At 63.9% G+C, this 14,448-nt stretch overlaps 1 protein-coding gene across 1 annotated transcript; it reads left to right on the top strand.

Annotated features, from left to right (window-relative positions):
* Positions 1 to 1,686: 1,686 nt before the first annotated feature.
* On the top strand, positions 1,687 to 13,702 carry ANKRD2 (ankyrin repeat domain 2). Its single transcript, XM_039481497.1, has 9 exons — positions 1,687 to 1,851; positions 4,323 to 4,436; positions 5,955 to 6,113; positions 6,357 to 6,464; positions 7,092 to 7,190; positions 7,683 to 7,781; positions 8,061 to 8,159; positions 13,133 to 13,231; positions 13,526 to 13,702. Exons 1-9 carry the CDS (start codon positions 1,777 to 1,779, stop codon positions 13,622 to 13,624), a joined length of 951 nt encoding a protein of 316 aa, XP_039337431.1. The 5' UTR covers positions 1,687 to 1,776; the 3' UTR covers positions 13,625 to 13,702.
* The last annotated feature ends 746 nt before the right edge of the window (positions 13,703 to 14,448 follow it).

Raw genomic sequence — 14,448 nt, 5'->3', positions numbered from 1 at the left:
CAACTGCTGCTGTAACCACTAGGCACCGCAGCCCGTCATCCCCAGTGTGTGTCCCCCTCTCAAGCCCAACCCATCCAGCCCAGCCCCCCACGAGTGGGGCAGGCATTGGGCTTGGCTCAGCTCTGCCCCCTGGCTGGGAGGGGCCTGTGCCGGCAGCGCCCCCTGGACCTGACTGATGTCCACGTGCCGGCCCTGGGCTCCGGCCGGTGCTGGGACCCGGCCGGCGGCTGCTCCCGGCGGGGCAGGCTTGGCCCGTTCTCTGCGGTGCCGGTGGCTGGGACGTGCCCGCCTTGGGGCGACTTCAGGTCCCCCTGCGGGGACCTCTGGTGGAAAGGTCAAAGGTCAGCACCGGGAGCATTCTCAGCAGCCTGGGATGCCCCCGGGCTCCGGCCGCGGCCCCGTGGGGCAGGGGCAGCTGGCGTCCCCCACCCCTCGGGAAGCCAGCCCCCATGACGCAGCCCATGAAACAGCTGGGCCAAAGCAGGGGGTAGAGAGCCCCCCACGTTTCACCAGCCCCCAGTGTGTGGGGAGCGGAACCTGTCGGCCCCCAGCGACTCGCCCTGACCCCGGGCATTGCCCCCAGGCTTCCCCACCCCCCGTTCCCCAGCCCTGCCCCCAGGCTCCCCTGCCCCCACCGGCTCCCCAGCCCTGCCCCCAGGCTCCCCACCCCGGGCGTCCCCACTCCTGCTCTGCCCCAGGCTCCCCCGCCCCCCCCGGCGCCCCAGCCCTGCCCCCAGGCTCCCCCACCCCCCGGGCGTCCCCACTCCCCTGCTCTGCCCCCAGGCTCCCCTGCCCCACCGGCTCCCCAGCCCTGCCCCCAGGCTCCCCGCCTCCCCAGCTCCCCAGCCCTGCCCCAGGCTCTCCCGCCCCAGCTCCCCCGCTGCCCTTTACCCCGGCAGCCGCTGGCTGACCAATGGGGGAAGTGCTGCAGCGAGGGCTGATTGTGGTGCTCAGAGCCAGGAATAGCTCCCGTGCCCCCCGTGGCCTGGCTCAGCACAAACTATTCCCACCATTCCTGGCTGGGGGGGGGGGGGGCACCCTCCGGGCAGCACATCCCGGGGCTGGGCTCTGAGCTGTGCAGAGCCAGCAGCTCCTGAGATCATCCCTCAAACCAGCCAAAAGCATCACCTGCCACCCAGCCCGGCCAAGGGGATCAGAGACGCTGCCCCGTTCGCACGTGGGGCTCCCAGGGCACCATGGAGCTGGCCCCCGTCACTCAGAAATAACCCCAGGTTTGGGGGGCTGTGGCTGGGGGCAGTGACGGGAGGTCAGGTGTGGGAGCGGAACAAGGTGCCCCCCTGCCCAGACTGCTGGGGGCTCCCGGCACAGGTTGCTGGGGCAGCCTGGCCAGTGAGGGCCGCGCTCTTCCCAGATCGGGGAGGCGCCAAGGCCCTCGCCCCACAGAGCCCCCAGTGCGCCCCAGCCTGCCCGGGAGCAGGGCAGCCCCCACCCCTCGGCGTGCCCGAGCGGGGGGGGCGCACGGCACCAGGGCCAGGCCCCAGGCTTGTTAAGCCATGCCAGGCACTGGGTGAAGGTGACCCCATGACAGCGGGACTGAGAATGCAGCCGGGTGAGCTCATGACAAAGGCTCCCGGGTCACGTGTCGGTTCCCTTGGGCCCTGGGGTGGAGGAGCAGCACTGCATAAAGCGCCGGCGCCGGCGGAGCCCCCCGCAGCAGCGTGAGCTCGGACGGGGCCCCAGGCGGCTCCGTGGCACAGCCGGCGGCTCTGCCCGGGAGAGGAGCCGCTGGGCGCACACCCAGGGCGTGGGGGGGGCATGGAGGAGCCACCCATGGAGCAGGGCGTGAAGTGGGCGACGGAGCTGATTGACCAGAAGCTGGAGGAGCAGGAGGTGAGACCCTGGGGGAGCGAGCTGGAGGGCAAAGGGGGCCAGGAGCTCCTGGAGCGGGGCTGGGCTGGGGGTCACAGGAAGCGCCTGGAGCGGGGCTGGGGGTGACGGGGCGCCTGGAGCAGGGCTGGTGGTGACGGGGGGTGCCTGGAGCGGGGCTGGGCTGGGGGTGACAGGGAGCTCCTGGAGTGGGGCTGGGCTGGGGGTGACGGGGGGCGCCTGGAGCAGGGCGGATGATGGGGTGACGGGAGCTCCTGGAGCGGGGCTGGGCTGGGGGTGACGGGGTGCCTGGAGCGGGGCGGAGATGGGGTTGACAGGAGGCGCCTGGAGCGGGGCGGGGCTGGGGGTGACGGGGCGCCTGGAGCGGGGCGGAGATGGGGGTGACAGGGAGCGCCTGGAGCGGGGCGGGGCTGGGGTGACAGGGAGCTCCTGGAGTGGGGCTGGGCTGGGGTGACAGGGGTGCCTGGAGTGGGGCTGGGGTGACGGGCGCCTGGAGCGGGGTGGAGATGGGGTGACAGGGGCGCCTGGAGTGGGGCTGGGCTGGGGGTGACGGGGGGCGCCTGGAGCGGAGCTGGGCTGGGGGTGACGGGGGGAGCCTGGAGCAGGGCGGAGAGGGGGGTGACGGGGAGCTCCTGGAGCGGGGCGGAGATGGGGGTGACAGGGAGCTCCTGGAGTGGGGCTGGGCTGGGGGTGACGGGGTGCCTGGGGTGGGGCTGGGGGTGACAGGGCGCCTGGAGCGGGGTGGAGATGGGGTGACAGGAGCTCCTGGAGCGGGACTGGGCTGGGGTGACAGGCGCCTGGAGCGGGCGGAGATGGGGTGACAGGAGCGCCTGGAGCGGGGCGGAGATGAGGGTGACGGGGCGCCTGGAGCGGGGCGGAGATGGGGGTGACAGGGGGCGCCTGGAGCGGGGCGGAGAGGGGGGTGACAGGGAGCTCCTGGAGCGGGACTGGGCTGGGGGTGACAGGGCGCCTGGAGTGGGGCTGGGCTGGGGTGACGGGGTGCCTGGAGCGGAGCTGGGCTGGGGTGACGGGGTGCCTGGAGCAGGGCGGAGATGGGGTGACGGGAGCTCCTGGAGCGGGGCTGGGCTGGGGTGACGGGGTGCCTGGAGCGGGCGGAGATGGGGTGACGGGGCGCCTGGAGCGGGGCGGGGCTGGGGTGACGGGCGCCTGGGCGGGCGGAGATGAGGTGACGGGCGCCTGGAGCGGGCGGAGATGGGGTGACGGGGCGCCTGGAGCGGGGCGGAGATGAGGGTGACAGGGGGCGCCTGGAGCGGGGCGGAGATGAGGGTGACAGGGGTGCCTGGAGCGGGGCTGGGCTGGGGTGACGGGGTGCCTGGAGCGGGGCGGGGCTGGGGTGACAGGAGCTCCTGGAGTGGGGCTGGGCTGGGGTGACAGGGGTGCCTGGGTGAGGCTGGGCTGGGGGTGACGGGGTGTCTGGGGTGGGGCTGGGGGTGACGGGGCGCCTGGAGCGGGGTGGAGATGGGGGTGACAGGGGGTGCCTGGAGCGGGGTGGGGCTGGGGGTGACAGGGAGCTCCTGGAGCGGGGCGGGGCAGGGGGAGACGGGGTGCCTGGAGCGGGGCGGGGCTGGGGGTGACGGGGTGCCTGGAGCGGGGTGGAGATGGGGGTGACAGGGAGCTCCTGGAGTGGGGCTGGGCTGGGGGTGACAGGGGGTGCCTGGAGCGGGGCGGGGCTGGGGGTGACGGGGGGCGCCTGGAGCGGGGCGGGGCTGGGGGTGACGGGGTGCCTGGAGTGGGGCGGGGCTCCAGGGGCCAGGCCTGGGAGCTCTCCGCAGGGCTGCATTACCATTGATTGCCTACACCTGAACCTGTGCCCATCACCATGGGCTCAGGGCTCCTCGGTTCAGTAACCGCCCAGACTCACCGACCTGGGGAAACACACGCCTCAGTCTGCGCTGGGCCCATGCCTGGGTCACTGCTCGGTGGGCAGCCAGGGGCCGGGCACCCCGTGGCAGGGAGTGTGCCAAGCGGTGGGCCCTGCCCCAGGTAGGGTGTTCGGACGCTCTTGCAATGGGCGGGTGTGGGGCACAGGGCACCAGCATGGGGTGTGGGGAGTCAGCCCCATGGCAAGTGCAGGAATGGGGTCGTCCCTGCTTGGGGTGGGCCCCAGGCCTGGGGGATCCCGGGAGGTGCCCTCGGGGAGACGAACCTTTGGGGCTGGCCACAGGCAGTGAGCAGACCCAGACCAATGGGGCATGTCCGTCAGGGCTCATGGGGACGCCAGCGCCACCTCCTGGTCTGTTTTGGGGGCCCCTGAGGGGCCAGGGCTGGCAGCGCCCAGGGATTAAGCTGTTGCCCTTGGCAACTCGGGCTAAACCCCTTGCATCTGCAGTGCCCATGTGGGTACCGGGGCTGTGGCGGGAGGGGGCCTGGGCCGAATGCCAAGGGGGGCAGGGGGTGTGGGGCAGGCCGGGGCCTGGCCCTCACCCTGCCGGCTTCTCTGCTTGGCTTCACAGCGGCTCAAGAGCCAGGCCCCCAAGATGCCGCCAGCGGTGGCGAGAATGGACACGCCGGAGCTCGAGGACGAGAAGCGCCGCGGCCCCGTTCACTGGGGCATCGAGGGGCTCAAGGTACGCGGGCCTGGCCTGCCCTGCTGGGGGCATCACAGCCAGACTCCCCCGGCACAGCGAGCCCGGCAGCCCCTCCCGCCCCGGCACAGCAAGCCCGGCAGCCACCCCCCCACTGGCACAGGGAGCCCGGCAGCCCTCCCCGGCACAGCGAGCTCGGCAGCCCCACTGGCACAGCGAGCCCGGCAGCCCCGCCCCGGCACAGCAAGCCCGGCAGCCCACCCCGCCACTGGCACAGCGAGCCCGGCAGCCCCACTGGCACAGCAAGCCCGGCAGCCCCCACTGGCACAGCGAGCCCAGCAGCCCCTCCACCCCTGGCACAGCGAGCCCGGCAGCCCCCGCCTGGCACAGCAAGCCCGGCAGCCCCGCCACTGCCACAGCGAGCCCGGCAGCCCCGGCACAGCGAGCCCGGCAGCCCTCCACCCCGGCACAGCGAGCCCGGCAGCCCCACCCGGCACAGCAAGCCCGGCAGCCCCGGCACTGGCACAGCGAGCCCGACAGCCCCCCACGCCCTGTCTGGCTTGCACCGTTAACCCTTCCCTGGCCCAGCCCTGTGCTGGCACTGGGGGTCAGCAGGGAATTGGCCCCACGTCTGGGCTCATCACCTCCCCTGGGCATCCGTGTCCGGAGCTGCAGGCTGGGTCCAGGCCAGATGGAGCAGGGCCGATGTGGGCAGAGGAGGAACCTGAGGCAGGAGCAGCCGGCAGCATGTCAGTCTGACAGAGGGGCAGGGGCCGTTCTATGCTGCTGCCCCCCAGGCCTGGCTGGTTGGGGCTGGTCTCTGCACCCCAAATCCATCCCCCGCCCCATGGTGTGGGGGGCACAGGGCCAGCACCAAGCCCCTGGCTCACTGCCCCTGGGGTGCTGGGCAGGGACCCCCTCCCCAGCCTGCCAGACACCTGGCCCAGGCCAGCTGTTAAACACAGATGGCAGCGCTGCCCCACGCGGCTCCCCTCTGCTGGGGCTGGGGTCGGGCAGTCTGTGATATGGGGGATCAGCTGGGGGCTGGGCAGTCTGTGATGGGGGGAGTGGGGGTCGGCTGGTGGGGGCTGGGCAGTCTGTGATGGGGGGGTCAGCTGGTGGGGGCTGGGCAGTCTGTGATGGGGGGGTCAGCTGGTGGGGGCTGGGCAGTCTGTGATGGGCGGAGTGGGGGTCGGCTGGTGGGGGCTGGGCAGTCTGTGATGGGGGGGTATTGCCTGGTTGGGGGCTGGAGCAGGCATTCTGGGAGGGGTCAGGGCTGAGGGGTTGATGAGGGGCCTGGGGTTGGGTGATTGGTAAGAGGCCAGGGAAGGGCCAGACAGATGGGAGCCAGGGTGTGTGTGTGTGGGGAGGGCCGGGGGTCAGGACTGGGGCCAGGCAGATGGGGACTAGGGAGTCTGGCAGGGGGGACAGGTTGGGGGTACCCCACATCCTGCTTGTTTAAAGCCAGGCAGTGGGCGCTGCCGGGGAGGGACCCAGGAGTCCGGTGCCCTGGCAGGGCTCTCCCCAGAGGCTGCAGCACAGCTGTGCCCGTCTGCGCAGGGCCAGGGGCGGGAGCGGAAAAGCTCGCTGGACCTGCGCCGGGAGATCATCCACGTGGGCGGCATCCAGTACCTCTTCGAGCTGCGCAAGACGCGCCGGCAGCGAAGGGAGGAGAAGGCGGCGCCGGAGCCCGAGCCGGAGCCGGAGCCTGAGGAGATCGTAAGTGGGGACCCGGGAGGATGTGGGTCTGTGCCAGCCTGGCTTGGGGGCCAGCGGATCCCTGTTGTTGACCAAGATGGTGGCCACCCCAGAGGGCAGCCCCCTCCCAGTCAGAGCACCTCTGGGGCAAGGGCCATGGAGCTGGCATCCTCGCTGTGGGGCGGGGCTCTGGGGCCAGGTTCGTGGAGCCCCCCCGCATGGGGCACACAGGCCCCCTGAGCTGCTGTTCCATCCACCCCGCAGGTGGGCCCCGTGGAGGAGGAGGCGTTCCTGAGGGCAGCTGTGCAGGGCAAGATCCGTGTCATTGAGAAGTTCCTGGGGGACGGGGGCTCCCCTGACACCTGTGACGAGGTAACACCCCCCATCCCTCGCCCCCCCGGCGAACCAGCGAGCGGGCAGCACCCAGCCCAGGCCCCTCCACCCCGGCAGCTCTTGGCCCGGGGTCTGGGGGGCCCAGCCCCCCAACAGCCCCCAGGGCTGGAGTCGAGAGCGATGGAAACTGGGGGGCCCCAATCTGGCCCAGTCCCCCTTGATGAAGGGCTGTCGAGGCCATACCTGAGTGGTGCTGTAACCCAGTGTGCCAGGTTGCGACGCCACTTGCCCAAATCCGGGGGGCCCTTGAGATGGGGCCGTGTGCCGGTGCACCCAGGGCACGTGGTTTAATCCGGGTCTGTTGGCACCGAGATACCAGGGGATCGAGCCTTCCCCAGATGGACATTGGATGGCTGGGCTGGGGCACCCCCTCTTCCCAGGCATCTCCCGGAGAGAGCCACCCTCCCTGGAGACGGTGCCTGGCCCAGCCGACCCTGGACACGCCCAGGAACACGCCCCGTCCCAAGCACCGAGCAGGCCGGGTCCCTGGGGCCAGCCCCGTGGCTCGCCCTTGGGAGGGCTGGCAGCTGTGGCTGCCTGGGGCGGTGCAGCAGCACTGGCTGGGAGTCCTTTTGATGCCTGCGTCTTTGCTGCCTCCTGCCCCAGTTCCACCGGACGGCCCTGCACCGCGCCTCATTGGAAGGGCACATGGAGATCCTGGAGAGGCTGCTGGACCGTGGCGCCACCGTGGATTTCCGAGACCGGGTGAGACGGGCGCTCTCCCTGCCCGCAAAGCAGCGATGTGCCCAGCTTGGGCGGCACTGGGACTGGCACCGGGTCTGCACTCCTCCGGCCAATCCATCCAGGGAGGAGCCGCAGTGGGGTGGAGGATGTGGGCGGCCAGACAAGCCCAGCCATTGCAGCCAGGAGACCCCTTCCTGGGGTCTGGCTGCGCCACGCTGCTACCGCACAGCTCACCCCCCTTCCGCTGCGTAGCTGGTGCAGGGCACCATGGGAGACGTGGTGACACCAACCCGGCTGTTCACACCTCGACTCAGACCCCAAACCAGCTTGCGAGGCCGACCCCGGGCTGCTGCCGCTGCCCATGCACATCCTGCCCCACTGCAGGGCCTCCCCCAGCCCCACATCCTCATCAGATAGAGGGACTGGAGGGTGGGCAGTGAGGGGTGCAGGGTGGGGAGCCGGGGGTGCGGGTGTTGCTGCTGCCGTCCTGACTGGGGTCTCTTGCTGGTGCAGCTGGACTGCACGGCCGTGCACTGGGCCTGCCGGGGGGGGCACCTGGACGTCGTGAAGCTGCTGCAAGACCGAGGTGCTGACCTCAACCTGAAAGATACGGTGGGGGCTGGGGGCCAGGGCAGCCCGGGCGGGGGGGGGCAGGGGAGCGCTATGGCTGGCCTCGAGCAGTGGCAGCAGAGGCAGGAGGGTAGTGGTGGAGGGGGACGTATGGGGGGTAGGGCTGAGGTGGGTGGATGTGGGGTGGGGGGTGCGGCTGTGGGGGTGGGGGATAGGGCAGAGATGGGGAGTAGCAATGAGGCTACAGCATTTGACTGGCTGGATTAATTATTTTAAACCAATGGGGAGCTAATGGCAGGTGCCCCCCCTTGCCATACTCAGCTCCTGAGCACCCCTCTGCATGTGGCGACCCGAACTGGGCAGACTGACATTGTGGAGCATCTGATCAACACAGGGGTGGATGTCAACTCCCGGGACAGGGTAAGAGCCCCCAGGAGCAGTGTTTGCACCCACGGGTGTCTGGCACCCCCAGCACCAGCAGCTGGTGTGCATCCTCCCACCCCCTGTGACCCAGAGCGTCCAGAGCAGCCCACACTGACAATGCCACGGTCAGAGCAGGCTGCAGGAGGAGAGCAGATCCCCCCCAAACTGGTGGTTAGATTCACCCACCAGTCCCAAACTGTGCTCCAGATCCCCCCCGCTGGTTATCAAGAAGCTGAAAAAGGAAATCACCCAGGGCCCTGTATTGCATTCCAGTTCTCTGGCTCCCAATCAGCCAACTGGCTCAGGGAAGTGAGAAATGACTTCGAAACTCCTCATTCTGTTTGCTGATACAGACTAACACGGCTGCCACTCTGAAATTAGAAACTCTGCTCACTGATACAAATGTCCTTCTGAACCCAGAAGGGCCAGCCACATTCCCAGAGCAACACTGGTTTGGAGGACAGGTTTCAGAGTGGCAGCTGTGTTAGTCTGTATCAGCAAAAACAACGAGGAGTCCTTGTGGCACCCTAGAGACCCAGCCACTCCCAGTCTTTATTCAGGCCTAATTTGATGGTGTCCAGTTTGCAAATTAATTCCAGTTCTGCAGTTTCTCGTTGGAGTCTGTTTTTGAAGTTTTTTTGTTGAAGAATGGCCACTTTTTAAGTCTTATTGAGTGTCCAGGGAGATTGAAGTGTCTCCTACAGGTTTTTGAATGTTACAATTCCTGATGTCCATTTATTCTTTTGCGTAGAGACCGGCAGTTTGGCCAATGTACATGGCAGAGGGGCATTGCTGCTGGCACATGATGGCATATATCGCATGGGTAGATGTGCAGGTGAACGAGCCCCAGAGGGTGTGGCTGATGTGGTTAGGTCCTATGATGGTGTCCCTTGAATAGATACGTGGACAGAGTTGGCACTGGGGTTTGTTGCAGGGTTTAATCCCTGGGTTAGCATTTTTGTTGTGTGGTGTGTAGTATCCTGCAACAAACTGTTCTCATGTCCCCTCTCAGGCTTCTCTTCTCCAGACTAAACAAACCCAGTTCTTTCAATCTTCCCTCATAGCTCACGTTTTCTAGACCTTTCATCATTCGTGTTGCTCTTCTCTGGACTTTCTCCGATTTGTCCACATCCTTGCTGCAATGTGGCGCCCAGAACTGGACACAATACTCCAGCTGAGCTCTATCAGCGCAGAGAGAGCAGAAGAATTACTTCTCGTGTCTTGCTTACAACACTCCTGCTAATACAGCCCAGAATGATGTTCACTTTTTTTGCAACAGCCTTACACTGTTGACTCATATTTAGCTTGTGATCCACTATGACCCCCAGATCCCTTTCTGCAGGACTCCTTCCTAGGCAGCCATTGCCCATTCTGTATGTGTGCAACTGATTGTTCCTTCCTAAGTGGGGTACTTTGCATTTGTCCTTATTTAATTTCACACTGTTTACTTGAAACCATTTCTCCAGTTTGTCCAGATCATTTTGAATTTTGATCATATCCTACAAAGCAATTGCAGTCCCTTCCAGCTTAGTAACGTCCACAAACTTTATAAGTGTCCTCGCTATGCCATTATCTAAATCATTGATGAAGATATTGAACAGAACCGGACTCAGAACTGATCCCTGCAGGACCCCACTCGTTATGCCCTTTTCCAGCGTGACTGTGAACCACTGATAACTACTGTCTGGGAACGATTTTCCAACCAGTTTTGCACCCACCTTATAGTAGCTCCATCTAGGTTGCATTTCCCTAATTTGTTTATGAGAAGGTCATACGAGGCAGTATCAAAAGCTTTATTAAAGTCAAGTTATACCACATCTACCACTTCCCCCCATCCACAAGGCTTGTTACCCTGTCAAAGAAAGCTACCAGGTTGGTTTGATATGCTTTATTCTTGACAAATCCATGCTGACTCTTATTTATCACCTTATTATCTTCTAGGTGTTTCCAAATTGATTGCTTAATTATTTGCTCCATTATCTTTCCGGGTACAGAAGTTAAGCTGACCGGGTTGTCCTTATTTCCCTTTTTGTAGATGGGCACTAGATTTTCCCGTCTTCCATGACTTTTCAAAGATAATCGCTAATGGCTCAGATTCTCCTCAGCCAGCTCCTTGAGTATTCTAGGATGCATTTCATCAGGCCCTGGTGATTTGAAGACATCTAATTTGTCTAAGTAATTTTTGACTTGTTCTTTCCCTATTTTAGGCTCTGATCCTACCTTATTTTCACTGGTATTCACTATGTTAGACGTCCAATCGCTATCAACCTTCTTGGTGAAAATCAAAACAAAGACGTCATTAAGCACCTCTGCCATTTCCACTTTTTCTGTTATTGTTTTTTCCCCTCATTGAGTAACAGTCCTATCCTGTCCTTGGTTCCTCTTGCTTCTAATGTATTCGTAGGATGTTTTCTTGTTACCTTTTATGTCTCCAGCTAGTTTGATCTCGTTTTGTGCCTTGGCCTTTCCAGTTTTGTCCCTACGTACTTGTGTTATTTGTTTATAGTCATCCTTTGTCATCTGACCGAGTTCCCACTTTTTGTAGGGCTCTTTTTTATTTTTAGATCATTGAAGATCTCCTGGTTAAACCAGGGTGGTCTCTTGCCAGACTGCCATACTTCCTACGCAGTGGGATAGTTTGCTCTTGTGCCCTTAATAATCTCTCTGAAAAACTGCTATTGTTTTTCCCCTTAGACTTCCTTCCCATGGGATCTGACCTACCAACTCCCTGAGGTTGCTAACGTCTGCCGCCTTGAACTCCAGTGTCTTTATTGTGCTGTTCTCCCTCCCTCCTATCATTCCTTAGAATCCTGAACTCCACCGGTTCATGGTCACTTTCACCCAACCTGCCTTCCACTTTCACATTCTCAATCCGTTCCTCCCTATTTGTCAAAATCAGATCTAGAACAGCCTCCCCCCCAGGAGCTTTCTCCACCTTCTGAAATAAAAAATTGTCTCCAATACATTCCAAGAACTTCTTGGAGAATCTGTGCCCTGCTGTGTTGTTTTCCCAACAGATGTCTGGGGAGTTGACGTCCCCCATCACCACCAGGTCTTGTGCTTTGGATGATTGTGTTAGTTGTTTAAAAAAAGCTCATCCACCTCTTCTTCCTGGTTAGGTGGTCTGCAGTAGACCCTACCATGATCCCTCCTACTTCAATCTCAACCTCAGGCCAAGTGTGAACCTTTTTAATATCTAAGGCAACACCTCCTCCCTTTTTTCCCTGGCTGTCCTTCCTGAGCAAGCTGTACCCTTCTATCCCAATATTCCAGTCACATGAATTATCCCACCAGGTCTCTGTGATGCCAAGTATGTCACAGTTGTGTTTGTTTATTGGCATTTCGCGTTCTTCCTGCTTATTCCCCATACTTCTCACATTAGTATACAGACATCCAAGATACTGATTTGGTTTCCCCCCCACCCAGTTCTGTCTTGTCTCTCTTTTATCCCTGCTATAACAGCCCATGCTCCCCCCAGATTCTGACCCTTCTCCCAGGTCTCCATGTTTTTTACTTACCCGTGGGCTTTGGTCACCTGCCCCCGTCAAACCTAGTTTAAAGCCCTCCTCACTAGGTTAGCCAGGCTGTAGCCAAATATGCTCTTCCCCTTCTTTGATTGGGTCCACCTATCTCTGCTTAGCATCCTTCTTCCTGGAACAGCATCCCGTGGTCAAAGAAGCCAAAGCTCTCCTGGAGACACCATCCTCGCAGCCAGGCATTTACCTCCAGGCTGTACCTGTCTCTGCCTGGGCCCCTACCCTTCATTGGAAGGATTGAACTCATTCACTCTTACTCCCAGAGCCCTATAGTCACTCCTGATCTGCTGAGAGTCATACCTCGCAGTATCATTACTGCCCACATGGATGAGTAGCAGGGGGTAGAAGTCAGAGGGCCAGATGAGCCTCGACAATCCCTCTGTAACATCTCAGCTACGGGCCCCTGGCAGGCAGCATACCTCCCGGGATGCCATGTCAGGGCGACAGATGAGTGCCTCTGTCCCCCTCAGAAGAGAGTCCACAACGACCACTACCCTACATTTCCTCCTGGGAGTGGTGGCTGCGATCCTCCCAGCCCTGGGGGTACATGGCTTCTCCTCCTCCATCTTTTGGGGGTGATTCCTCATCACTCGTTGCCAGAGCAGCATATCCATTTTCCATCACTGTGGTGGGTGGGTTGGGAGTAGGGGTGGAGCCCAGCCTGCTTCCGGAAGTCACCAGCAGCCAGTGTCCTCCCTGTGACAGAGCCACATCCTCCTCCCCCAGGGGCGTGACCGCAGTCCTCTGGAGCTGGGTAGCATCCGCAGCCTTGGATGCTCCATGTGAATACTCTCGAGGAATTCCTCCTCAGCCCAGCCACCTCCTCCTGTAGCTCTGCTCCCTGCTCCCTGAGAGATTCCACCAGCAGGCACCTCTCACACTGGATGGTCCCCCCAGCCTGGCTTCCTGTGAGTGGGAAATGCAGGCCACAGTCTCTGCAAATCCACACCAGGATCTGGGGAGAGGCATCCAGGGTCGGGATCGCTGTCTGGATGCAGGCGCAGGCGGAGACAGGAGCAGCACTGGCACTGGTGATGTGGCCCTTCCTAACCATAGCGACTATATCACGTCTCCCTCCCACAAACTCCCCTGTTTGCGGTCCCCTGTTCCCATACCTCACGCACTAACCCCTTACGTGGCAGATCTGTGCAGGATTCATTGCAGTGTTGTAATATGGGTACAGATACTGTTATAAATGGTCACCCCTATTCCATCCAGCGTCACATCCCCCCGCATACACCCCACCCCCAAGCCATGCTGGCCCTGTGTGGACGGGGTGCTGCTTCCCTTGGGGGGCAGGGGGCCAGGCCCGCCATCCTCTCCCTTGCCGTCCCAGGGCGCCGGGTATGGGGGGAGGCATGTGCTCAGGGCAGGCTGGGCTCCTTTGTGGGGAGGGGAGCTGCAGGATGGGGCTTCCCTGTGACTCCCTTGCAGGAGGGGGACAGCGCGCTGCATGACGCCGTGCGGCTCAACCGCTACAAGATCATTAAGATGCTGATCCTGTACGGGGCGGACATGATGGCCCAGAACCTGGTGAGTGGCTCCCCCTGCGGCTTCCTGGGCTGGAGGGGGCGGGCAGGGGGCAGCCCCCACACAGCGCAGATAAGAGCCTTGCTTCTGTCGCCAGTGGGGGATTCTCCTTCTTTGGGGGGGCAGAGCCTCGTCCCCAGAGCCGCCCATGTGCTGTACAGGGGGAGCCTGCGGCACATGGAGGGGCGGCAGGTCTCGGCACCTCTCACATGTCCCAGCCCCAGCTGGGCTGCTCCCCTCACATGGGGCAGCAGGTACTGGCTCGTCTCACCCTCGGCCCCCTCCCTCCCCCCACAGGCAGGAAAGACCCCCACAGATCTGGTGCAGCTCTGGCAGGCAGACACCCGGCAGGCGCTGGAGACGCAGGAGCCTGGCGAGACGGAGGCCCCGGCGTGAGGGGTGGGCGGAAGGGCCCTGGGCTGGGGAACGGGACCCATTGCACGACTCCCAGCTGTGTGAATCCCAGAATAAAACCCAGTGAACGAGAGTGCAGCATCCGGCGCCAGCACGAGCCACATGGGCTTCAGGGGCAGGTGTTACCTGGCTGAGCCCGGGGCGTCCCTCGGGGGTGGGGGCGGGCGGTGCCCGGCCGGGCCCCGTGTCATCCCTCGGGGGTGGGGGCGGGCGGTGCCCGGCCGGGGTCCGGGGCGTCCTCGGGGTGGGGCGGGCGGGGCCCGGCCGGGTCCGGGCGTCCTCGGGGTGGGGCGGCGGGGCCCGGCCGGGTCCGGGCGTCCTCGGGGTGGGGCGGGCGGGGCCCGGCCGGGTCGGGCGTCCCTCGGGGTGGGGCGGGCGGTGCCCGGCCGGCGCCGGGCGTCCTCGGGGTGGCGGGCGGTGCCCGGCCGGGCGCCGGGCGTCCTCGGGGTGGGGCGGGCGGGGCCCGGCCGGGCGCCGGGGCGTCCGTCGGGGGTGGGGGCGGGCGGGGCCCGGCCGGGCACCGGGCGTCCTCGGGGTGGGGCGGGCGGGGCCCGGGGCATCCCTCGGGGGTGGGGGCGGGCGGTGCCCGGCCGGGTTGGGGGCGTCCCTCGGGGGTCGGATGCTGGGCAGGGCTGCACCATTCGCTATCTGGATTTTTTTTCCTTGCATTAATCCCATCCGAGGGGGTCGGCTCTATGTGCCCTGCCCGCCACAGTGCTCTGTTCAGTGCCGGATCCTCCGTCGCTGTGACATGCCCGGCACAATCCAGGCCAGTGAGTAGCTGGGTCACCCCTTCCCTCTAACCT

The sequence above is a fragment of the Mauremys reevesii genome, linkage group 7 (assembly GCF_016161935.1).
Source record: "Mauremys reevesii isolate NIE-2019 linkage group 7, ASM1616193v1, whole genome shotgun sequence".
NCBI classification, from domain to species: domain Eukaryota; kingdom Metazoa; phylum Chordata; order Testudines; family Geoemydidae; genus Mauremys; species Mauremys reevesii.
The sequence above is the reverse complement of the archived record's forward strand: the minus strand, read 5'-3'. Positions and strand labels throughout refer to the sequence as shown.